We start from the raw sequence: 26,260 nt of genomic DNA, 5'->3' as shown, positions 1-26,260 counted from the left end.
AAAAGTAGGAAATCAAGTTGGTTTGCCACCAACAGTTTAACAGAGCCAGTCTAAGGCTTAGAGGCACTCCGGGGAAGAGTCACCTCTGGGTTTTAGCTCCTTGTTCCTCAATGAATACATAGTCAGAATGCTTATTTTTCACATTTTTGCCTGTAAAAGTGCAAGTTTGTGAGTGGAATATCAACCTTGTTTCTTCGCCATTTTGAGTCCTCATCAAAGTTTTTTTTCCTATAACTGCTTTCTGATCTGGATAAAAGACACTGTAGTAATACAAAGCATGATTTAAAATGACACTGCAACTTAAATGTCTCTCTTAAAGTGTTCCCAGTGCATTTATATTTCCCTTTATGAGAGTTAACAAACTATGAAATTTATTATCTGCTACGCTTGCCCAAACATTAGAGCTCGAGGCAGAAGAGCGGCTGGAGCGAGTCTGTCAAGGTTCACGTTTCAGAGTTGAAAAGATGACTGTATTAGGGAAAGCACTATCCCCTGTGATCCAGCTGAGCAAATCCAACTTGATACAAATGTCTAGAAAGGCTAGTTCTGGCAAAGGTTTGGGATTTAGCCAAGAGCACAAGAACAGTTATGAGTCACATGCAGCACACTTGAACAAATATGGCATGGTATCTTCTGTGAACACCAACACTTGTCACAGTAAGATTAATGGCTTAGTTAACCATTGCAACCACAGTCATGGACAGGACAAGGCTAACATGGTTCTATATATCTGCTGCTTTCAAGACATTTACATTTCCTAAAGAAATTAATTTTTTCCACACAGAAACAGTTAACATGAGCAGCTTTGTTTCCTAGGCTGACATAAATTCTAAAATAAAGTTTTGATCATACCAGACTGGACTTCATGAGTCAGCATTAATTTCCATACATGTTTGTTGGGGTTTTTTTAAATCATACTGAACAAATGTTTCTCTGTATTTGTGAAATAAGCCTAGTTACTGCATCTCCCTAAACTATTTTCTCAGCAAGTCAGCAAGAAAATCATTGTAGCGATACAGTTTCTTTATAGTGTTATGGAATTTGCATGAATCACAGATCAGAAAAACACCACTTACCATCATTTACACAGTTACAAAATCCACACTGGTATCTTCTCCCACCTTCAATGAACTGCATGAAGGGACACATGTAAGCTTTGCACCGGTTGCATCGGATCGGTCCAGTCTCCCCATGGTTGACGAGATAAAGGGGTGTCTACAAGAAGAGGTACAGAGAGGGCAATGCAAACTTGAAACCAGACTGAGCTAGAAAGAATTAAGTCAGATTTAACTCTTGTTGGAGATCACTGATTAAGAGATCATTCATCATTCAGTGTTCACCTAAAATCTGTGGTAGGGTTGGCTCAATGCCAGGGATCTCCCCAGGGGCTAAATGTACAAGTTCACGGGCTGTATTCTGATATTTATCAGAAAAAGAGAAGGATTCAGACCAAAGGCCTACAAAGTTTTGAAAGCATTGGAAGTTTAGGGCTCTAGGCTGACTTTTTCCAGCAAAGGGTAATTTTTACAGCTCACTAAGTCAGGTCTTTTTGCCTTCTCTGTCAGACTCAGCTTTACCTGAAGAAATCTACTGTTGCTCATCTATTGCAAATGGATATTTGCAAAGGAACCTGCTCATATTTTGTCCTAAATGCTGCCCCCCGCCCCCACTGCCACGTCACATGCTACACTCATGTTTAAATGATGTCAGGGGCACCAGCTGGAGCAGGAGATTTAGGACAAATACTAATATTTACTGAAGGCAAGTACATCCAGCAAACAAGGCGAGCACCTCAAGCAGTTGGCAGTTTAATGACACTGACCGCGCTCACTCAGAGCCCCTGCCAAACCCCACAGCTAATGGCAGACATTTGCCAGATGCCCCTCTCCCCAATAACTGCAGCCACTGAAAGATTCCTGTGATTATTCTTAATGTTAGAAAAGTCAGACCCGAAGCCACTACAAAAATGGAAGTTTGCTCCATTATTTGGGAAACTATGGTTTTTATTTTTCTTTCTTACTCCTTTCAATCCCAACTAAAAATCTCTGACCATAAGCTTAAGAAATGTCTAGAGTTTGGACACAGAACAGATGCCTAGAAGAAGAAAAATGCTGACAATGCCTTTTAATGCTAAAACATCACACTTTTTTAAAAATTATTCTGTCTCTTCTTGAGGAATGGATATATTTCATCTATTATACATGTTATCTTTTATTGGGGCAAAAGAGTCTTTGGACACCTAGAAAATCACTCCTGTCTTCTAGCATTAACTACTTACATAGATTTTATAGTTTGTTTATACTTTACAGGAACTATTTTACCCATTTATTTCTCCAAAGGGTTTAATGCCTTTTGCCAAGGATTTTCTACATACGAGTGCATTTTACTACATGGGTTTAAGTGCTCCCTTCTGCTCCACTGAGATATTATTTTACTTTGTGTTCTTTCCTCTATGAAAATTGAGTTTGCCCCAAATTAACCCATAATGCCAGCTGGCAAACTCTGAGGGTCATTTTTCAGACATGAAAGCCTTGGCTATAAACCCTGCTCATCAGCCACAATCGCTTAATAAGGTTTAAAAGTTCTGGGCTTTGTTCATTACTTGGCAATTTTCTGATTATCATTCTGCTCTATTAGTTTAATGAGACCTGGATCTGGTTTGCAGTTAATATTATTAGAGTATCTGACCTGGTAAGGATAAAAACAAGACTAACCCAACTCCTGATATATTTATACACGTTGATTCAGTAATTTTAAACCTTGGTTTGATGTATTTAATGTTATCCAAGAGCTAAGAAAAATTACTCCCAAATGTTTATATTTTGAAATACCACAATTAAGACCTTTGCAGAAAAAGCATGAACAAGAACAATAAAAAAATAAATGCCATGAAGATCAGAGCCCAGGTGTCTACATTCTTACACATACCTAATAAATTACGTTTTAAAGACAAAAAAAAAATAAGAAAAAAAAATCTACAAAGTAAACCAAGCAAAAATGTATGAGGCAGAATTAAGGATTTTGTCTAACAAAGAAAAATTCTGCAAAAAAGCTCTATGTGTACCCTTACTGATTTATTAATTAATTAAATGGAATTTACACCTTAGTATTTGTCATGGTTTTGCCTGGCTCAATTTACTTTTACACCCCCCATACAATTACTATCAGTTGAGAGAAGGTTTATGCAGACAAAAAGAGACTGAATTGAAAAAAAGTATGAGTATTTATTATTAACAAGCTAAAAGTAAAGAATTATATTTACAACAATTCTACTTAAGTAAAAGGTATTATGTATTTCTTCAAATAATGTAAAACATTACCTCAATAATGAACACATCTAATGATAAAGCTTTCTGTGATAATTTCAGGATAAGCACTGACCAAAAGCACCAAAACCCCACTTCTTGATGAAAAAAACACAGTTGTGAAAGAAAATCTATTTCAAAACCGGTGAAATCTTTCAGTGCATTTCACTGTAGAATTGGACAGTTTACCCATCAAGAGAAAGGAATTTCTGCTAGGCTGTGTAAACTGCATTTCCAAACGTCAAAGTAATTTCTGTCAGGGTAAAATAACTTACAAGAAAAAAAAGGGTAGGCTTCTGTGGGAATGTACAAAGACAAGTAATTCTGTACATGCATTAAAATGCAAGAAATCATGAGTTTAAACTAATGATACATAGTAGCAAAACAGTCAAAAGAGAGATGTGGCACTAACTGGGCAAGTGTTGTGTGCTGTGCTCCACTCTGTAGATGTCACTGTACACCAGAAGAAGCAGCAGAGGGATCTCTTTATGGTCCCATGGAAGTCAGTGGCAAAATCACAGGAGCAGGGGAATGAGAAAAAACTCAAAAATACCTTTTTTCATTTTGTTTTCAACCGGTTTTGGTTTTTTAGGCAAATGCAATAGTCCTTGGTTTTTTCCCTTTCTACCTGTAAAGTATCAGCATTCTCTTTCCTCTCTTACATCTCTACCACTGAGAAGTGAATCGAGTGAGATCTCTACCACAACTATGTGGACATTTGCAAGACTTGTGGACTTGTGTTCTTCTCTCCCCCCCATCTCTTCAGAAACCTTTGACCACCAAAGAGAGAACAGACATGGACCTCACAAAAAGGAACACTTGGGTATTGATTGTTGGCATTTCAGCACTATTAAATGTAAATATTTCTCAAAACCAGTGACTAAACAAATACTTGCTGGTCTAAATCTGAACACACAAAAGGGATTCCTGTTCTGTAAGCTGGGAGAGTAGAGGGGCACAACGAGTCAGTTGTGCTGGGAGGAAGAACACTGTAATTTCAGGTTACAGCAAAGGAGGATTGGGCAGCAGAGATGGAAAATGCTGTAAAAGACCTGCACAGACTTTCTCTTCCATGGAACCTTGAGGCCCCCCTGAAGTGCAAGCCCTGAAAGCTGATCTGATAAACCATAACTTAACCCCAAATAGAGTTGTGATAGCAGGAGTTTTATTTTGGAAATATTTCAGCAAGAACTTCTCTCAGGAGTCAGAACAGTATCACAAAGCAATAGATAGACTTTGATGGCACAGCTCCAAGATGAAACACATCCATAAAAATTTCCAAAGGGACTGTAACCTGCACTTTCAAGTCTGAGAAAGCTGAATTACTATTGCTTGCTATAAAATTGAAGTACTGACACACTCCTGAGGGTTTCCTGTGATGCCTGCAAAGTATCAGCAGGGTCACAGCTGGAAACTTTAAGTGTAGGAGTAAGGGACTGTGATGAAGCTCAAGATCATCATGGCACATCTCTGGAAAGGCATTCTAAAGAGAAGAATCCTAAGAGAGAGATCCTCTGGAGGACAAGAAAGGCACATGCAAATACTGAAGAAAATGAGCCATTTTTGACACAACAAAACAAACAGATTGGTGTCCCTACCACACCTTTACTCATGCCCAAAGGAGGAACTTGCCAACAGCTCCATATTCTTTTGAAGAATATTACCACTGGAAAACATGGAGCGTCACTCTCTGCTACGTAACATTGCACGTTACATGAGACAAGTTGCCTTTTCAAATGCAAATTATCTCAGAGGGAAACAATTCTGTTGTGTTTAATTAGTACAGTAAAAAGATGAGGAAAAACTCTGAATAATCAGAGAGAATTTTGAACTGTAACACTGATGTTTTTGGAAAGAAACTAGGTCATGAACCCAAGTGTCTCTGTTTCCTAGCACTGTTGAAGGGGTTTGTTTTCTTTTATTCTATCATCATAGATTGCTTTCGAGAAAGATTAACCAGTCTACAAATAATCCCTTGGTTCTGACTTGCTTTACTGATTCGCATTAAAATGTCAAGAAAGCATTTCCCTTTGTGATATTCCCACTGTCTTTTATCAGAAGCCATTCCCTCCAAAGGCAGAAATTGTTTTGCCTATTCCTGGTTTCCAGATGTTGAACATGATGAGCCCTCTCAGCTGATGACTCGAGCCAATTTGGACTATCTCCTCTGCAAGGTTCACAGCAGGTTCAAGTACTTTCCATAACACAGTCCTTTTCCATCTGTATTTCCCTGTTTGCTTGCAAGACTGCAGCATGGCTAAAGCATCAGCCACATGATCTCTTGGCTCTATCCTGGTTTTTACAGACCACATAAAATTGCAAAAAGCTTATTCAAACCTCCTTGCTCAAAACCCCTCCAGACCCAGGCTGAACATGGACCCGCACACACAGCACTGCAAAACATGCCATGGCAGGGCAGAGGAACTGCAAGTGGACACTGCACATGGGATATGATCCAGGGCGTAGTAAAATAAACAGAAAACTAGTTACTGATTTCAGTGGATCATACCTCAGACTATCCTTGAAATCCTCACTCAGCATTCCCTGTTTAAGAGGAATATTGTAATTAATTGAATAGAGTTGGCAGCGTGAAGAGTGTAAATCCAAGCTACTCTATTCAACATGAGAAGGATTTTTAAAAGTTTGAGGAGGGGGGTAAATGAATGCAATAATGATAAAATTTTGATGTAAAGAAACACCAAAATTAGCTAGTTCCTCTGAATTTCCATATCATATGGGTAACAGAAGGGAGGGGGGTGTGGAAAAAGGAAAAAGTTCACTCAGTGCTTGAGAGAGGCACCACAAGTTCTCCTGGTCATGATCCCAGAGCGGGAATACCAAGTGTTAACAAGTCCGAGCTCTCCAGCACCTCTCAGCCCTGTAGTGCTGACTGTTACTTGGATGTAGGACATGCTGTATCTCAAGTGAAGGTCAGCAGCCAGGATTAACTGGTGATATAAGCAGGACCGTGAAATTGGATAATCGAGAAATGGTGCTGAACAACAGCCTTCCAAACTGTTAGCACTTTAAACCATCAGATCTCCAGCAAGACCTGCCTCAGCCCAGCAAGAGAGGAGCTGGTGCAGAGGCCCAGACACAGGAGGAGAACAAGGGAAGGTTTCAGAGGCAGACCAAACTTTCCCAGCACAGCACTGTCACTCTCAGGGTGTCTGCTCCCCACCCCTGAGGGCGATAGGTCACGTGTTAAACCACATGGCAGGACTGAGGTTCATGCCTGAACCGATCCACAGCTCCACTTACCACATACCAGTGTCACGGATAGTCCAGCACCACAGTCCTTGCCTGAGATTTTGAGGTAAGATTCTCATACTGGCTGTAAAACCATTGTAAAATAAGGCAGGCAAGTTTTAGAAAGCTTCCCTACAGAAACTGTAAGGAATAATTACAAGGGAGGTAGTCCAGGCTTCCCTGATCACACGACTTTCACATTAAAATCAGAAGTTCAATTTTTCAGTTCTCTGTCTGGCTTGTTTTAAAGAAGTAAACTCTAAAAGACACCTCATGCTGGCATCATTTTTATTTTTTGCAAATCACTGGAGGAGAACTCTAGAGGATCTTCAAAATAGCAGACTGAATTTGGGCAGTAAATACTATTACTACTGACTTCATGACAGGCCCAGTCCCTTACTGTATGGTCATATCAAGGTAAGTTTATCCTCTCGTGCATTTTTGAAGAATGCTAAGTAAATGATAAACCTGACAGCACAGTTCAGAACACAGGCACAGCCTGTACCACACAAAGATAATGGGCACATTGGGATATCCACTGTGTTTTAGAAGGCCAAACATGACCTAATGCAAACAAAGCTGTGACCATTTCTAACATGCTCTAGAACATCCTTAGCACAGGCAATAAAGAGCACTCATGGAATACACAGCTCAGGGTTTAGAGAACAAATACTTAAATTTATGCATAAATTCAAATGTAGTGTAGTGACCTCAGAAGCAACACTTCTCCCAGATGAAATTCTGAATCAGAAGAACATTATTAATGTTATTCACAACTTTTTAGCAAGCACAGAAACAAAACCCCACTTTGGATTTCAGGTCCATTCTCACCTGCTGGGCTTTTATCAACTTTGGAGATCAAATATATGGGGTCTTTTTAACTTTTTATGCACATACATATATAGGTGGATAGACAGATGTGTGCACAAATACACAATATATAACATTTTTCATAGGAGAGAAAAGCAATTGCTGACTTAGGATCATGCATGAAAGTCTAATGAGTGCAGAGTTTCCTTCCTTCTCGAAAACCTAGAGCTGTTTCTCTTTTGAGGTGTTACTGTGAATTTTTAAACTGTCTACTCATGTTTGCATTCCTGAGAACTTTCACAACAGCAACTGTCTTGCTCCTATTCTTGCACAGCTAAATATATTAAAGAAAGAAACTTTAATTAGAAAAAAAAGCATAGAAACATTTAAGAGTGTTTTAATTGGAGATGAATAAAATAGTTCTGCCTATCTGCAGGCTTTCTTGGACACTGTTCATTAGTAAACACGTCCTCTAAGGCTAATTAATTTATTTCCACTGAAATCAGAGGGAACTGGGCATGGTTAAAATGCCCTGCTGCATTCCCAAGCCAACTAGAGCTGATTGCCACAGGAGCACTTGGAAAATACCAGAAGACCTTTTGTGATGTGAACAAAAAACAGCAAAACAGCACTGAATAACTTCACCTCTGTAGCACGGAGACCTGGGATGGGTTTAATGCCCTTTATAAAAGTCAAATTCTTTTTTCAATGTTAGTTTTGAAGGTCAGTAAGAAACTGTTACTTCACAAATACCACATCAGATAGGGATGTTCCTGCTCTGAGTCTCTCTTCCCTGGATGCTTCTGCTACTATGGTAGCTGGCACGCTTCAAGCAGACTCCAGAACCATCAACCATCAAGAATATTTGCATGCAACTACCCTCTTCTCTTTTATTCCCACTGAGCTGCAGCTGAACGTCCCAAGTAAGAGGCAGTGTGGAACTGAGTTATGAGGTGTGCTGGTTTGGCTGGGGCACAGTGACCTTTCTCACTGGGGCTGCTGTGGGGCTGTGCTTTAGATCTGCACTGCACACAGGGTTGATGATAGAGAGATGTTTTTGTTATTGCTGGGCAGGGATCACACAGAGCAGAAAGCTTTTCTGCTGGGGAGGACACTGGGGGTGCCTGGGAGTTTGGGAGGAGACACAGTTGGGACAGGTGACCCCAACTGACCAAAGGGACATTCCAGACCATGTGACATCATGCTCAGGATATAAAGTGGGAGGCATTTGGAATGATGGGATTTTCTTCCCATCACTGTTACGCATGATGGGGTTCTGCCTCCTGGAGATGGCTGAACAGCTGCCAGCAGTGGGTACAGTGGGTACAACCTGAACACCATGGGAAGCAGGAATTCATTCCTTGTTTTGCTTTGATAACATGCGTGGGTTTTGCTTTTGCTAATAAACTTTGTCTCACAAAGTTTTCCAGCTGTCAGCCTTCTGATTCTCTCCCTGACCCCACTGGTGGGAGAGTGAGGGAGTGGCTGTGTGGAGCTTGGCTGACCTGAGCTAAGGACACACAGACCTGATCCGATCCTCACTCTAGGGCTGATGTCATCTGTGCCTCTGCTTGGCAAGCATGGGTTTGTAGCTGTAATGTAGTAACACACTTTACATGGTGGCATCCAACACACAACCTTGCAGTAATATGCATGGATAAGTAAAATATGTGTAAACTGAAAACACAGTAACAAGTCAAGTTTAAAGAGCGAAACATAAACCTTTCCTCCTGAAGTCCTAAATTCGCTCCTAAATACGAGCGTGTTCTGACTGTGAAGTTTCCAAGGTAACTGAGTAACATCTCTGACAGCTTAAGGTTAGAGCTTGTACAGTCTCACAATATTTCATTTACTGCTGTTGCAACAATCAGCTTAGGCCAGTGGCCAAGATGAGACCAACCACACCTAAGGAGTGCAGTCTGCAGAGGACAACACACACACAGAATGGCAAAGGCCATTCAAGCAGCCCTTTGCAGTTAGAGAGCAATAGGCAAAGTAATTTTGTGCTTGAGTGTCACCTTTGTTGGCAAAACAAATTGTCAATATTGTTGGCCAGCTAAGTGCATATAACTGTCACTTTTACTTTTTTCCTTCTCTATGTACTGTTGCATAGTCAGGTTCTTCTTCTGCTACAGTTCTACAGGACAGTCAGAGTATCCAACTTAGCACAAACCAATTACAACATCCTTAAAAAGGCATTTCACAGTCTAAACTTCAAATTTGTATAAAATTAGTCAGGAATTTTGATTACAATATGAATAAGGTTTATATAAATATCAGATTTTCAAGTCACTGTCCTCATCTCTTTCAGAATTACATCCTTACCATACCAACAGTGGTGCATGGACCAACATACTGTACAAGTATTTTAGAGGGTACATTGTAGGACTATTTTTCAAAGTACATTAAAACCAAAAAGGCAGAAAAAAGTAACTCAGAAAATTTACTTCAATTAGGAAGAGCTCTGCTGCAAAAGCCATTGCTAAACCTGGCTCTGAACGTTCATTCCAACAAGGCAACAAAAATCTTTCTGCTCCATGATGAGGTCTTGGGAAGCAATCCAATTCCAAATTATTTACTACCAAATGCAGACTAGCACAGGCACACTCCATAAAGAAAGCCTCATCTAATTCAGGATTTGGGCACCTCTAAATTAGGCATTGTGAAAGCAAGCTTACAGGCCCTGGCCTTCAGGGTGGCATAAGACTTTCTGGGTGAGCACCTGGAGATGCTTGAGAGTTCTGGGCTCTCCATCCCACGGATGGCAGTCTGACACCACAGGGGAGCTAAACAAAACCCCCAGACATGAATCTGGCACCAGCTAGTTGAGAAATTAAAGTAAAATAGCATTGCCTGAGAAACAAAGATTGTCAAATACCCATCCTGCTCCATACTCCAGGTAGACTCAGAGCTACGAGCCTGAAGCCTCACAGCTCTCTCCCAAATGAGGACACCAACAAGGATGCTTTGGAAGTTGTTTTATTTTAGTAACTGCAAGATGTGTGTGTGCTTAGGTTCCCATTTACCACTGTGATATACAGCAACACGCGTGAAGGTGTGTCACATGTGCAGGGCTGCTACTCTCACTGTGGACCAGCACAGAGGACTTTGACAGTGTGCCCCAAAGACATGGACAAAATCATTCTCTGCTGGATCTTGGACAATCCAGAGACCAGAACATGCAACACAATCAATACAGAGAGCAGGACAGACCTGTCACCAGTCACTCTTTCAGAAACTTCTCTTCAAAAAATTTCCTTAAAAACTATCATCATTGGATAGTTTTAAAAAGCTTGCAGGTAGTATGGACAGTTTTACTTTCTAAACAAACTCAGAGTGAAACTGCTGAGCTGTTCATAAAACCAATTACTTAACTTAGCTGCAGTGCCCAAAAGGAAGAAAGGCAGTAATGGAAAAAGAAATTCTGGGTGATCCCAGAGCTACAGACCAGCAAGTCTTACCTCCACAGAAGGCAAACAGGCAGATACTGCAATGGAAGAGAAGGTAAACAGGCACACAGATAAATAGGATATGCAGAGGAAGAGCTGATGTGGCTTTTGTGAAGGCATGTCATGACAGAGATCTACTGAACTCTTGACAGAGTTGGCCACCATGGCAATGAGCATGACCAAGTTCATATAATCCTTTTGAAAAAAGAGTCTTCTGATAGAATCCCTAAGCAAAAGCCCTTAAATTACCTAAGCTCTCCTGTTATATAGGATAACAGGCTCCTGTGAATAAGTAATGAAATAACAGTCAGAAATCAAAGGGTAAAATTCAAATGATGGCTTTTTACAGTTGGAAGATGTTATCAGCAAGCACCTCAAGGATCTGTTCTCCAGTGTGAGCTTTTTAACACATTCCTAATAGAAAGGAGTCACCAGTAAGATGTTGGAATCATTTCGTAAGCATTTCTCGCCCTCCTCAAACGATAACTGCACATAACTGCTAATAAATGCATGTGTCTATATAAACATGTGCTTCAAACTAAGGCTACAACCTGCTCAGCCTTCTCACTGGCTACAGAACAGGGACAGCAGAACCTGAGTCCCAGCAAGCCCAAGGTGGGTTGCAGGAGGTAGGGATTTCCCTAAGTCTGCATACAATGTATGAATGTCTTAGTTAAAACCAAAGAAGGAGATAGGGGGGATCCAAAAGAAAATTCACAAAGTCACTTGACTCTGTTCCTGACACAAAAAAAGACACTTATAGCATTGCATCACATGCTAGTTATTCACCTCAGTCAATTTGCAGCTGCTGCTAACCATGCAACTCTATCTAGGAAACCATATTATCATCCCTGTAAAAACCAGGGCCTTCCAAGCAGCTCAGCTGCACTGCTCCTCCTCAAAGTTCACTACTCTGAAAAGGTTCAACAGCTTTTAGCTCAGGAACAACAGCATTTCTGAGAAGTAGTTAATTAACTGAAAAGTGAAATATTAGATTACCAACAACAACTATTTCAAAAAAAATAGATTCAAATAAGTAGGAAAGAACACGGCAGAGAACAATGACAAAACTACGAAGGAGTAAAGAAGGCGGCAGTTTAGATATTTAAATATTTCAAGCTAGAGATAATTATTTGGAGTTGTTTATATTTGATTTTACAACGTGAAATACTCTTTTAACTAACTTCTTTTTAGCAAGTAGTATTAAATGTTAAATCAAGATCACATGGTTTATTCGGGGTCTGGAAACATTCATACATCTCCAAAACAAATTCATGTAGGGCTTGGTCTATGATGATAACTGTGAGAGCTGGTTTATTTTTATAGACTGTTGCTAAAGCACTGGTGGACTAAAAATAAGTTCTGTCAAACAATGATACTGTACTCTCAATCTATAACAAACAAATACTTTCCATAGATCATCCAAATCAGGAGAGTGAAAATGGACTGTTATTGTTGAGAAATAATACATTAGGACTTGGTAAAGATAAGATTCTGAAATGCCTAGTGCTGTCAAGACACTGGGCAGGGGAGGTAAGGCATGAATGTTTTAACAGCCTTTGTTTCCAATGATATATAGTGCATGGGTAATATTCACTACTTTAGAATTTTCTAGATTGGCTCAGGTTTTTTGCAGCAAACTGCACGGTCTCCATGGATTTTGCCCCTCTAACTTCCAACCTGAGGGATTTCCTGAATAAATCCCTTTCACTTGGTCTTCTGAAGCTCGGTGCCCACATGCCAAGTACTGGTAGCTTACCTGTTCTTGGGATCCGAACACAACCCTACAGGCATCTGTAATTAATGGTCACCACTTACATCTTAAATTCACTCTCACGTGTAATTAAACATCTCTGAATTAGAGCCTCATTTGTGACCTTTTCTTCAGTTAATATCTGAATTTTGACACTGGTTTTTCTGTCATGTTTTCATTGTGCAGTGTTACCAGGTTACAATTCTGCATCTTAGCAGCATTAGAACTTTCTTACTCTTTTAACCACAACTTGATGTGAAGGCTGATACTACAGCCTACTTGGACAAGTGTATTTTTTTGTCTTCCCTTGCATTCACTTATGTTGGTCTTGTGTCCCCTCAATTTCAGAATGTCATTTTAAGAAATCCACCACACTTCTAGAAGCTGCCACACTTCTCAGACACATTATTACTCCATCACGTCTCAGCTGCCTGAAGAGTTTTCAGCAGGATATAAAGCAACAGCATCTTCATCTTTTCATTCCACTACATTTCTGACATTTTGAATTTATTTTATCTCACAGCAGGGACAAACCCTCCTTGTCTTGGGGTTCTCCCCAAACACATTACACTTATTCGAAGACATGCATAAGATCTTTCATTTACCACCCTTATGTTTGTACGATGATTTTACTTTGTGTTATTTTCTCCCAGAGACAATTTGTAACCCATTCTTTATTAAAAACAGAGATATCTGGTCTACACCTCTTCAGATGTCCATGTTAAAATCTGTGTATCTCTCAGTTCTCAGATTTTAGTTTAAAAAAAAAAAAAAATCAAATCACTTTGTATGCTAATATTCACACTTCACTTTTGGAGACAGGACACCAGTCCCTGTGTGCAGACATTCCACATGGTTGATGTCCCAGTTACAGGGTGAAAAGAACCCACAGTGACTAAGGTACTTAAATCTGCCTTTTAGACTTGCTGAAATCCCAAACTACCTTTTCCGGTTTGGTTCTTCAAAGTCACTGACCTAAAACTCCTATTTGAAAGCTCCCAGAATCTTTTATGTCCATCCCTCCCATGTTTTTAGGCAATAGAAGTAAATCCTCAGAGTTCAATTTCCAGTTGACCACTGTTACTATGAATGCAATTGACAGCTTATTAAAAAAAAAAAAATCATTACAGCCATTAATTCCAAAACTTCAGGAAGTGTTCCAGCCTCTGTCAGCTGGAGCACTATTGATTCTTCAGAGTAAAATGTGAACACAGTCAAATAAACAGTATCTAATTGACAGAAGAAAATGCTGCTAAATGCTGCTGTGCTCTCCCCCTCATGTACAAATCTCATTTTATCAGTGTCAATAGCCAGCTATTTTTCTCTCTTTTTTTTTTTTTATCTAAATTTTTTTCTGCAGTTCAGACTACACAGTATCGACCAAAGCATGGATAATAGCATGGATCTGCAGTTTTGGTATTATTTAGGTCACCTGGATACAACAAATGCTACATACAAAGCCAAAAAGTCAGTCTTCATATTACTGGGAAATGGGAACAAGGTAAGGTTTCTTCTTTGTTTCTACCTTAGTACAGTAATGGTATAAATAAAAAATAAAATACATGCAGACATGAATCTGTGGCAACAGATCACTGAAAATTCAAATGTATTTTATATACTACTCTTGATTCATCCTCATCTCTAAGTGATGATCAATTGTATTTATAGAACACTCATAAATCTGTCACTTGGATGACCCCACTAGCTCAGAGCTTGTTCAGTATGGCTTTAGCAACCCAGAAGGCACAGTGTGTAACATGCATCATAATGGATTATGTCTGCTGAAGTCCTGCTCAAGTCCTCCCAGTTCAAGTGAGATGGGTCAGTGTCTCAGCTGTTCCCACCCATCTCACCAGCTGCACAAAGCAGTTGTGGCCATTTCCCACCCATGGTTCACTAAACCCTTGTAGCCATTGCTTTTCTTCCTCCTCTCTGAAAAGAAACAGAACTGAAATTCTGACATTGAGTATGTCAGAAATAGCAAAAAACAAGACATATCTGCAGCTGAAGTTGCAACCAACATGAATAAAGGGAAACTGTGCAAAAAAAGGCAAGAAGAAAATAACACATTATTTTAAGATAATGTACAATATACTGTTTATCAAGAAATAAAGAAATCAGATTTCTACTTTGTAGCTCTGTAACATGATGAGCATCACCTGTAGACATTGTTAAAAGGTACTTTTGTAGATATTCTGAAACAAAGAACATTCTGTGCCTTGCAGTCACTAGTTTCAGGTAGAACATACCATACTAGGAAGTTCAGAAGCACAAGTAAGCCCCTGAATGTCTTTTACCTCTATAAAAAGCCCAGTTCTTTCAAATTAAGTGGCTTTTCAGAATTAAAGTAGTTATAAATCCCATATGGAAGACCACTTTTATTAGAAGAACTTAAAAGCAAGATCTTATTTTGGCAGCTGTAGTGAAGACAAAGGGCACAGGCAAGCCTTGGAAAAACTGCCTCAGCTAAGGCTGCCCAGTGCTTCTTACTCTGTCTCCTTAATTCTTATAACTTTACCAAGCTATAATTGTTCTGACTAAAATTTTCCACACTGGGCTTTTGCCAATTTTGAGAGACATTTTTCAGAGCTTTCTTAGCCTCCTGCAAGAAAAGGGCTAGGGAAAAACACACTGCTCTTTACAGATTAATGAGCCCCACTGACCTTTCCAACAGCTTGTGAGCACTGACACTTCAGAAGGGGTGGGTCACCGAGCACATCTTTTTGCCAACTCCAGGAAAACCCCCCTGAACTTGGCCAAGCACAAGCGTTTGGATGTCCTGCTAATTTATGTATGCAGGAGAGAGTCAGATTTTAGAAGCTCATTGTTCACCCTGTCCAAACACAATGCAGAGACAAGGGACATAAAGGACTAGAGGCAGACTCCAAGTGAAAGATGAACAAAAAAAGAGCCAACACCAAAGTGGACTTGGTAAGTGCCACCTGGGCACAGAAACTGGGATAAAGGGTGGTAAAGAGTAAAGGTTGGCTGATAAAGTGGAGGGGTGGAGAAGCAACAGCAGGAGTTTCATCTAGGAGAAAATGCAGGGGGCAACAAGCCAAGTCTGCACATTCCCCTCCAGAACTGGAATGAAACCCAAAGTTGCTGTCTAGCAGACAAATGGTGAGACTCTGTATCTGCAGTACTGTGAGTAATACATCCTATTTCCCTAGGGACCACAGAGAAGATAACTACAGACTTCCATGCTAAAATAATACTCTTAATTCAAACTACAGAGATCTGTTGCATTGGAAGTTATCCATCCTGATAAAGAACATCTGCTTTTTTCCAACATATATTTAAAAAAACCCCAAAACACTAAGAATTTACAAGTAATAAAACAAAGTTAGAGAAAAATCAAAGCCTGCAAAACCAAGCACTGAAGGTCTTAGCAATTTTAATTAAGCTTTTCTGTGCATGCATTCTGGAGGAGTTCTGGAAGATGCAATCATGTACTACAGCTTCATGAAATCCCTCATTTTTTTCCCAGTAAATCAGTGTAGGACACAAAGGAAATGCCTTCTGCCAGACCTTGCAGAATTCAGAAGCTGTGCAACAGAAGCAGCAGAAGTTGACAAACAAGAAAGATGATCCCACAGATGATGCAGTGAAATGCATTGATAAAACACTTTGGGGGTGCCAGCAAACCCAGGTAATTGTCTTAAGACCCCAGAATATTGCCACCCTGCAGAAATACTTTGCAGAAGAACTAAGGGTATGTTTAGAATATCAAAGGCCATTAGAGATGGCCATGTAAGAAAAGGAACTGACTAGGTAATGCATCCAAATGAGTGCCAAAAATGGGTGGTTACATTTGTCTTCTTTCTGTGACTCAGCTCATCCAAGTAGAAAATGCAATTATCTTGGTCTGCTGTGCAATTAAATTATTTTGCAAAGAACTCAGTGGAAAAATGTCGTTCTTTGAATCCAACTCTCCACATCTTAAAATTACTTTGATACAGTTGGAGTCCTACTCATTTTCTAATGTCTTTGCCCACACCTACAGAGCTCCAGCAGAGCAAGCAACTAACAAAGCTGGCATAAACTGAAGATAGTTGTGGGAACAGATGTGGTTCAGATTACAGACTCATCACTCCTATACCTCCTCCAAATGAAATTTTTATCCCTTTAAATTGCATCATGACCCATAGTCTTCTGCCATCTCTCTATGGTCTTACCAGTTCACAGTCTGAGGTAAAACCCCTCACCCCAACCTGATGAGAGAAGAACAAGTCTGCAATATTTAGGAGACAAAATCACATAGGTCTGATATTCAGGTAGCCCTTACCTCATTTGGTGGGACATTAGCAAAAGGCTGGATGACAGCTGCCAGTGGAATGCGGGTCTGCTTGGCCATATCTGAAGTCAGTGGGAAGCAGTAGGTGGTACACCGGATATAGCGAGGGCTGGCGTGGCCTGCAACACCCAACACAGCACAGTGAAGGGCTGGGAGAAGGAACCCACCCACCCACCCCAACACAGAGCAGAACAATCAAAATAACATCATCAAGCAACAAGTGTGTGTTATATTAAATACATTCTTTTTTCCCCTCTCATGCAGGCTTTTTGCCCACCTCTCCTCTTTATATGCCAGCCCATCATCCTTCCCTCTGGTTATATTTTTCCTTGCTGTTTGAGTTTGAAGCAGAGATTTAAACATGTCAAGAATAACCCCACAATTATTTGTGACAAGAGAGATTAGTTTGAAACCTATCATACCTTAGATCTTAAAAAAAATATGTATTATATCCCCCCCAATATCAGCACTTTATATAAAGGAATGAGGCAGACACACCAACTGTTAGGACTGCTTTAATGAGTTAGTTGTGATTCAAAACAAGTGTATTTGTGTTAAAATCACCATGCTCATTTATACTGCAAAATACAGTGTGCTGAAGTCACCACACCACTTTGAGAGGCACACTTAGCCCAGGCCCCTCAGTGAGAGACTGTGCTGTGCACTACAGATGAGCACTGCAAGGAGACACGAGCTCAGAAATCAGCCTGCTCGTGCTCCCTCTTGAACTATCAAGCAGCAGCTCTGCTCAGTTTCTTGAAAGGAATTTCCTGGATCATCAGAACTGCATTATCCCATTCTCAGACAATGCCAAAAAAATCTTGATGTGTTTGTACATTTTATACATTTATCCCAGCACTGATAAATTACTGCTGGGCTGAGTAATACCATCGGTTTAACCTGTATTAAAATACCGAGTCTGCTGTCAAGAACAACACGTGCAAGACTGTACTTCCAGGCTCTAGGCAGAGGCAAAGGCAGATACATTTTTCCTTTGGCCAGTGTAAGTCAACTAGACAGCTTGCACACTGCTCCTGTTGCTTGAAGATAACTTTTTAAAATTTGTATCTTAAAATATAACAGTGCTAGAGTCAAGGTTCACTGTTTCTTCTAGTGTCCATCTTCTACAACTTCAGAAGAATACAAAAAGGATTTTCAACTTGAAATGTAACACTTTGGAAAGTTTAAAGGCCAGCAAAGGTACAGAAGATGTAAGGTGCAAGAATTCAACTTTGTGGTTTGTTTTTTTTCAATTGTATTCGATTTCATCTAGAAAGATTCCCAAATCAGTAAAGACAGTTACCTTGGTCTTGGATTATGCAGTCGGTGGTGACGAGAGGAGGAACCTGTCCTCTGGTGTTTGTAGCATAGACCTGCCCTCCCCTGGCAGCTTTATCACTTTCAATTACTTGGATCTGATGAACAAGAAACAAGAACAGGATGAGAAAGGTAAGCCATGCATTCAGCTCCATTCACAAACAGGCTAACATCTGCACCAAGTGACACTCTGGATGAAGCCTCGCTTGGAGTATTTACCATATCATGTCAAAAATTCTCAGTACAGCTGGCTTTACTGCTCAAATTCCTTTCCTTCTTTCTTCTGCACAACCCCTCATGTTTAAACTCATGTTTAAGTCTGATACTTTTCAGGATATAACCAAAGTTATAAAAAGCTGTATTTTGTTCCACACCAGAAATCAGATCCAAGGATGATACCATTATTCCTCCTCTTCCCTCACAACCTTGTTTAGAGTGCAGCCAAACAGCTGTGAGAGGCAAGAGGAATGAGACAGGGAATTTCTGAAACTGGTTTTGCCACTGCTGCCAGTATCTTATGGAATTGTATCTTTACACTGCACATGAACTTCTAATAATAGCTAGGGAAGTTCAGAAGCCTCTCCTGGAAAGCAAACAGAGAAGAAAAACAAAATTACTTGCATAGAGTCTATTGATCAATGTCCAAGAGGTATTTCCTAACACACTGGAAATAGTCTGGGGCCTGTAACTTTTTTTTCCCTCCAATAAAGTTTGTGTACTGCAATTTAAATACACAAGACATTCTTCAGAGAGCTTATTAGATCTTCTCTTTAATTATTTTTCCCTGCCCTCCTTGGCATGTATTCTTATAGCTAACTCCTGCATATGAAGGAAAAAGGTTCTGCTCTAAAAAGGACCACTGGCTGAAGAAAGCAAACCACTTTCAGACTTAGCTCTGCAAAGGATCAGCGTACCACAGTATTCTGCAGTTAACTGACCTAAATATATCATTGTTCTTGGAAATAACTGTTGACAAAGCCCAGATGCTAGTTTTCATAAATGTTGTCAGAGCACATATCAACCTCTAACATATGTAAGAGAAATATAAATCAACAATGGCTACAGATAAGAAGTAAATTTATCTGGCAACACTACTCTAAGTATATAATGTAAATATAACAACAGAAATACACATGGCCACACTCATTCCTCATTCTGAATTAGCTTTTTGCCCTTTACAGACGTTGACCCAGATCGTGTTTCTTTTAAACATGTCATTTCGATCCTCTCTGTGCTGCTTAACCAACCCTTTTAACCTACTTTAACACTGCTGTCATAGTCAAGGCTGTTTATGCTACATGCAGAATTGAAACAAGACATCGGCCCATGTTTTCATGCCAGATCTCCTTCTCCCCCTCCCTTTTTTTTTTTAACTTAGACAAGACCATTTTATCCTTCCAATGTAAAAAGCACCACACTGAAACACTAGGAATGACTGACTTGAGGGCATTTGTTGTTTATACAGACACTCACTTTAGGGTTTTTTTTTACACCATGGTTTTCAGTTACATTTAACTTGAAAATTGCCTTTAACAGAGGCAACTGCAGTTGTTACATTAACCCCTAAGGGATGACTAACAAGTGTTTTTCAAAAATTCTGGGGGGTTTACATCAAAACCATCACCGGATAAGCCAAGTCTTTTACAAAAGAATACCCCTATTTAAGGAAGCAACGCTGTTCACTACAAGACAGGGTCAGGTTTTGGCAAGAATGTTTTTCCTGTGCAGCAAACCTGCCTCAGCAGATGTGGGAGATTCTTGTAGTGAATTCAAGTAACCCTTCAGTACTCCTCATTGCCACATTAAGAGAGAGTAAAGTATTTGAGAGCTCCTAGTAAAGTATTTGGAGTCATGAGTATGTCCCATGGTAGATAAAGTTACCAAGCAATTTCAGTATCCAAACTAACTTTATGCACTAATTTATCCCAAACTGACAGCACAGAGTACAAAACCGCATAAACAGGGAACTGCAAAAACTAGAGCATATCCTGTGAACCAAGCCACGCAAGCACAATTTTATGCTACATAAACCCCCACCAGCTCAAATGAACACAATGTTAGCAATTGCCATTCCCTTATCTTAAAGGCAGTAGAAAGTTACTTTTATAAAAAATTAGTGCCACATGACTTACTGGGCTAGGAATAGAGTCAGGATCAAGCTTCTTCTGAGGTGGGCCTGAGAGCTGTGCTGGACCCCCAGGAAAAGCACCAGGATAGGACAGCTGAGATCCTGCCATCTGAGGACCATAGTTTGCTGCAGAGTTACAAATGAAAAGTCACTTAAAGTATTTAAGTTCCATTACCAACTTTCAACATCAATTTCTGTCATAAAATTTATTCTTACTGAATTTCTCCTTCCCTTCTGTTTTCAGCAAGGACAAGAAAGGGATTCCTTTGGCTCAGGCAGTTTGTATTTTTAAAGGTAAGGATAAGACTACATGTGACAACTCTGGCCCCAAAGTCTGCAGGTATACATTGAGTAGGATGGTTAGCAGAGATGACCACAGTTACACAACCCAGGCTACTACATCAGTGAGAATCTCTCCCCTAACATCAGTCAGTGCAAGCTGGTCTAGTTAGCTGGCTTTTTAGTTGTCAAAACAACAGTTTTACTCACCTATGTCAGATGAAATAGCTGTATTTAGTTGCAATTTGCTGTTGCCACAGTAAAGCATTTCTGAAAGCTGCTTATGACACTACTGTAAGACAGAGAGCAGCCTATACCTTTACAGAGAGCAAGAGAAACTCCTTTGTGTAGTATGTGCCTCTACCAATTACTAACCAAGCAATTCTGCTTCTGATGTAAATTAATCTGTTTTTTTTTGTTAAGTCTCAACACAGTGCTAAACTTTTGAGCAAAAGCAGAGCCTGTCTAAGATGTACTGACTGGCAACACAAACCTTTATCTTTCTACAAAAAGGAAATTTTTGTTTTTCCAATCAGCTGAACATTCAACGGTGAATGGACACAGTTCCACCAGGGATTCTCCATTCATGTTTTGTTTTCAATTACATAACAAACATCCTTCCCTACCTTGCTGAGGATGATATCCAGGCCCTGGAGGCTGTCCTGGAAGCTGCTGCAGGTTAGGATTTGGAGGGACGGGTCCAGGGATTCCACCTTGTCTGGCCACGGGAGGCAATGATGGCTGAGCACAAAGGCCATTGACACTATTGGTTGGTGGAGGAGGAACCTGTGGTCCAGGTGGCAGAATCATTTGCTGCTGGGTTGGTGGTGGTGGGAGTCGTGGACTCTGGAAAGATGCCGGATGTCCAGGGCTCGGAGTGGTGCCAGGACCTGAGCAAGAAACTATGTCAGATGAGTATAAAATGATAACCTCCCAACTCTGTGTGGAAGGTGCTCTGGCCCTGCTCAATACACTTTTAACAGGGACAATATTGTATCCCATATTGCCAGTGCGGCACCATGGGGACTCTATATGTCTGCTCACGTTACAAATCTGACCTCATAGCAAGTCTGAACTGATTCAGACATTCAATTTTATTTCTTTGGGCTCTGTTTCCAATAGAACCCTGCATCTGGGATGGATGGGGAAAGAGAGAGGGAAGCCAGACTGACAATTCTTGATTAGAATATGCATAGATCAGCCTTTGCTTTTGAAATATTTAATTTCAGAATGTGAAACAAGATTCTTTTTGCTTAATAATCAATTTCTCTTATGTGGCATGTTTTTGTTAGTCTGCTATTTGCACTTCACCATGACAAGTCTGATGGAAAATAAATCCACTTGATGTTAAAAGATGAAACATGTGGAAATTATTTGGTACACACTGGCAAGGAATAGTTTATTGTTTATAAGATCCAGATTCCAATTACAATTAAGAGAACCCTGGAAATAGGAGGGTTTTGAGACTTACTATCTAGAAACATTCACTGCTTTACAAAGCCTACATTTTTTAGTCAAATTTCTCCACAAAGAGCTAAGGTAAAATAATTTTAAAGAAAGCTAAAAAATAACCAAAATTAGGTTTGAATCGAAAGGACCAGTGTGTTAATACACAAACATTAAAATTCATCTTCTGTCAGACACGTTTATTAATAACAGGACTTCCCATGCAAAACACAAGCTCAGGTTTTCAGCTGGTACAAAAACATCAATCCAGTAGCTTTTCAAGCTGTGAATTTCTCACTCAGTAAAGTTACATCAACTCAGTCTTACAGTTGTGGACAAGTCACAACAACAAAACCCAACAGAGAGGCAAAGTTGTATAGAATTTGTCTTCAGTGGCCTGAGGGGTATCTCAGCCTTCCAGTACGTAACATGAGAACATTATATTTTACATAATTGCTTTACATATTATATCTTTTACATTCATTTACATTAGTATTTACATTCATATCTAAATTATTGGTGGGATGTGATTTACATGGAAGGATCACATGACCACATCTTCATGGCCTATAAAAAAATAAAATAAAATAAATGCAGATAAATTTAGATGAAAAACTAAAATATTTAGATGAAAAAGAATAAGAGAGTTTCAAAATTGAGAGAAACTGTAAAAAAGTGAGGAAAATTGAACTCTATCTGTGTATTACTGTTGATACCTTAACTGTTTCCTGACATGTTCACTAAGTAATTTGGGAAATGACTGATGGGATGGACAACTTTTACAGAAGGTTCATCAAACACCAATTCAGAATTAACCCAATAATACTGGGTTTAGAACTGATGAGATGAAAAGAATTCTAAGAGCTTAAACAAATGATAGCGGTCAAAGATTGCATTTTCTCTTTATACAGAAGTTCAGTAAGTTTCTAATTATCATAGTCTTAATGCTTTAACTGAGAAAAAGTCACTCAGATCAGACAAAACTAATTACCATAATTATTTATCTGCATGGTGTTGAGCTGGTCAGCAAGTTGTGCTGTGGATGAGGCAGATGCAGCATTTGGGAAGGTTGGTTGTGACTGATGACTGTAGGAAGGATAGGAAGCTCCTGTGTTGCCTGGAGGTGGAGGGCCTTGAAACCTAAAGGGAAAAATTAGTGGAGTTACGCAAAAAAATTACATCAACCAATCATAACTTTGGAAGATCTCATACCTTCTCAAGGGTGGTGCCAAAACAATTAATTAGGACAAAGCCTTAAGAGAGTTTGCCCACATTCTGCTCACTAATATTAAAATGTATGAAGCACATGAAGCACAGAGACTACACACTTGTTTAATTAAAAAAGGCAGTACATGTTTGCTTGAATTGTTAGAAACAAATGCCATGGCAAAGTGAGAGTGGTAATAACTATGAGTCTAAAGATTAAGAAACACAAGTTTCTGAACATATCACAGCACTCCATCCCCTTTCCAAGCTTATAAAGGAACATTCCCTACCAGGGATGTGTGAAGAAGATTAGGAGAAAAATCTGCAAAGAGAAGAAAAGGAAGTGAGAAACTGTTGAGGAGTTCTCTGTTGTAGAGGAAAAAAAGAAGATGCAGGTAGGGAAAAACAGCTTCATGATTATCAGATATGGAATGCAAGAAAAATAACTAAAGCAATGAAAGGAGAAACACACATGTGGCTTATGAAGTTATTTCCTATCACACTATTTCGCTCCGGTAAAATAAGATCTCAGGCTACATCCCAGAGAAGAGTAACACTGATTTTCCTATGACCCCTTGTAAAACTGAGGGGTTTCTCCAATCCCTTCACAGGGATGCAAGAGAGGTCAAATAGCTCAGATCTCACATCTCAGTTCTTTCAGATCACCTGTGGGGCTGCTGCCCTGGTGTCCCAGGCCCATTCTGGAAATTCGTCTGGCTGAACTGATGGGCACCAGCTGGTGGAGGCCCAACAGGAGCTGAGGATCCAAAAGGCACAGTTGATTTCGACACACCTGCAAAAGATTAAGCACTTTAATGTAAAACTCTGTAAGAAAGCACAATATGGCCAAGAAATAACAGTGTACAGCCCTGCTGTAACAATAAGAACACTAGCTCCAGCTTGAATAGAGACCCCTTCCTTAGTCATTCTGTGATTCCCTAAGCAAGCACAGATTTCTCATCAGTCATAGAAGCAGATATGAAAAACGAACAGACACTACAAAGGAAACAAACAGCAGTTTGTACCTTTCCAGCAGAGGGATAAGTAAGGAAGAAGCAATGAACAAAGAAACAGTTTCGGCTACTGGTCATTCCCTGTCACCCAGTTATGTTTCTAGGTAGAACGAAGAGGTCCTTTTGATTTCAGAGACCAAGATAAAGACAAAAGCAAAACGAGCCTCCAAGCTACACTGAAAATGGTTCTTAATTCAGACCTACTACACTGTCGGTGAAGAAACTGTAATTTATGCTGACAGTGGTGGTGAATAAACAATATTTCAACCTGCTTCCCTTGACTTATTTCCCTTTAAATTACTCTAACATAAAAAAAACCTGAAACTGGTATTTTTCCCAAGTATTCTAATATGCCAATTACCAGAAGTAGTTCTATCAGAATTCTGACTATATTCAACCTTTGATTAAAGTAACACAACTCCTGCTGTCTTCAGTAAAAAGTTTTAGAGAAACTGGGTAAAACTTCTTTTATTCTGTTTCCTGTTGCAATAGTAGTGTAAAACTTATACAAGTAATAAAAAGAGATGCAAACCACCACCACAGAAAAGCAGACTCTGAAAAGAAATTTTAAGCCAAAATTATACCTGGTTGAGGTGCCGAATATGAAGAGTTCGGGTCCCCATAATGTCCATAATGTAGTGAAGAATTAGGTGATCCAAAACCTCCTATTCCTGGTTGGGATTGGGAATATGGAGGTGCTGCAACATAACCTTGTTGACTCATGATGGCAATACTGTCATTCCAAATATGAGGTCTTCCTTAAGGATCTGTAAAAGAGAAAGTGACACCTGCTACTACTGATCACTCTCTGTGCATTTTAAAAGGCTGTGAACTGTATTTTCCAAAAAAAGATAAACGACTTTTGAAGGCAAAAAAGGACCTGAAGTCAGGGACAAACAGTGGTTTGCTTGCTTGGTTTCCTCAGCAACACCACATACTGCATGAATTTAAACAAATCATTGAATTTTTCTGAATGGGATTCACCTCTCCCAGGCACACAGAGATTAAAACTAAGTAATGGATATGCAGGTGGCAAAAAAAGTTAAAGGAAGTCCCAAATAACTCTCTTCACCAGGAAAACCTTGACTTCAACTACACCTTGAAAATACACTGTGAGTCCTGCTGCCCAAATACCAGCCATCCCAATGAACACTGAAAAATCAGGAAAAAAAAAAAAGGCAGAGTGACCAGAATATAAAACTCCCCTAGCAAATCCTTCTCCTGTCCTAGCACGCCTTTCTTTAGAGATATGGAACATGGCACCAGCTTTCCATCAAACCTTTTACACAAACCCCATTCCAAGCAAGTGAGGGAAGATTCTTTGCTTTTATGTTGGAGAGAGGGAATAAAGTACAGGAGAGAGATCCTATTTGCAGTTGTTTTCTGCGTTAGTGGGCCAAGCCTGAGCAGCCTTTTTACTGCAGAGCTCCACAATGTGACAAAATTGAGCACAAGCTCTTCCACAAGAGAGAAGTTGCTCTCTGAGGACAGTATGGCCTCAACAGTACTGTATGTCGTCCTTGTTGTTATCAGGCATCTTGTCCCTAAGCTTTCACATCTTGATTCTGTTGTTTTTAAAGAAAATGAAACAACCAAAAAACAGAATTTGACAACAAGTTTCCTAATGATGAGAGCATTCACAAGTCACATAATTTGCTTCTTGAGTCAGATTTTAAAGAGCTTAGAATAAAATTTTAGAAAACTTTGAGGAAAGTCCTGAGGACCCAAACCCTGAGTGAGCATTTACTATTCCTGTAGAGCCCCAAGCACATAGGTCAGGAATCCCCAAAGAACCAAAGGTACACAATATAAACTATCACTTTAGGTGTTAAATGTTCCTTTGAAACAGCTTCCTTTAAATACGCAAACTGGATGAAAATAAATCAGGAATTGTGCTCCAGAAGCACACAAAAAGGCTCTTCAAGATGACACACATAAATTCAAGCTGCACTGGCACAAGTCAGTATAGAAAAGCTATCCCTATCAGAAAACCCATCTCTAGGCTTCT

At 39.7% G+C, this 26,260-nt stretch overlaps 1 protein-coding gene across 3 annotated transcripts in view; it reads right to left on the bottom strand.

Moving 5' to 3' along the window:
- The window catches only part of SEC24D (SEC24 homolog D, COPII coat complex component), a 45,909-nt gene that overhangs the window by 16,066 nt on the left and 3,583 nt on the right, over positions 1-26,260 (bottom strand). For all 3 annotated transcript variants that reach the window (XM_050320724.1, XM_050320723.1, XM_050320722.1), the window contains exons 2-9: positions 24,837-25,019; positions 23,906-24,032; positions 23,025-23,173; positions 21,214-21,477; positions 20,313-20,434; positions 18,167-18,278; positions 16,855-16,982; positions 1,077-1,215 (exon numbers count right to left, since the gene is read on the bottom strand). In XM_050320724.1, coding sequence (XP_050176681.1) covers positions 1,077-1,215; positions 16,855-16,982; positions 18,167-18,278; positions 20,313-20,434; positions 21,214-21,477; positions 23,025-23,173; positions 23,906-24,032; positions 24,837-24,975 — 1,180 coding nt within the window. In that variant the 5' untranslated portion in view covers positions 24,976-25,019. The remainder of the gene's footprint in view (positions 1-1,076; positions 1,216-16,854; positions 16,983-18,166; positions 18,279-20,312; positions 20,435-21,213; positions 21,478-23,024; positions 23,174-23,905; positions 24,033-24,836; positions 25,020-26,260) is intronic.

Source organism: Myiozetetes cayanensis, unplaced genomic scaffold, assembly GCF_022539395.1.
Source record: "Myiozetetes cayanensis isolate MyiCay16 unplaced genomic scaffold, myiCay2020 scf24, whole genome shotgun sequence".
Taxonomy (NCBI): domain Eukaryota; kingdom Metazoa; phylum Chordata; class Aves; order Passeriformes; family Tyrannidae; genus Myiozetetes; species Myiozetetes cayanensis.
This window is presented reverse-complemented; position numbering and strand designations above follow the sequence as displayed.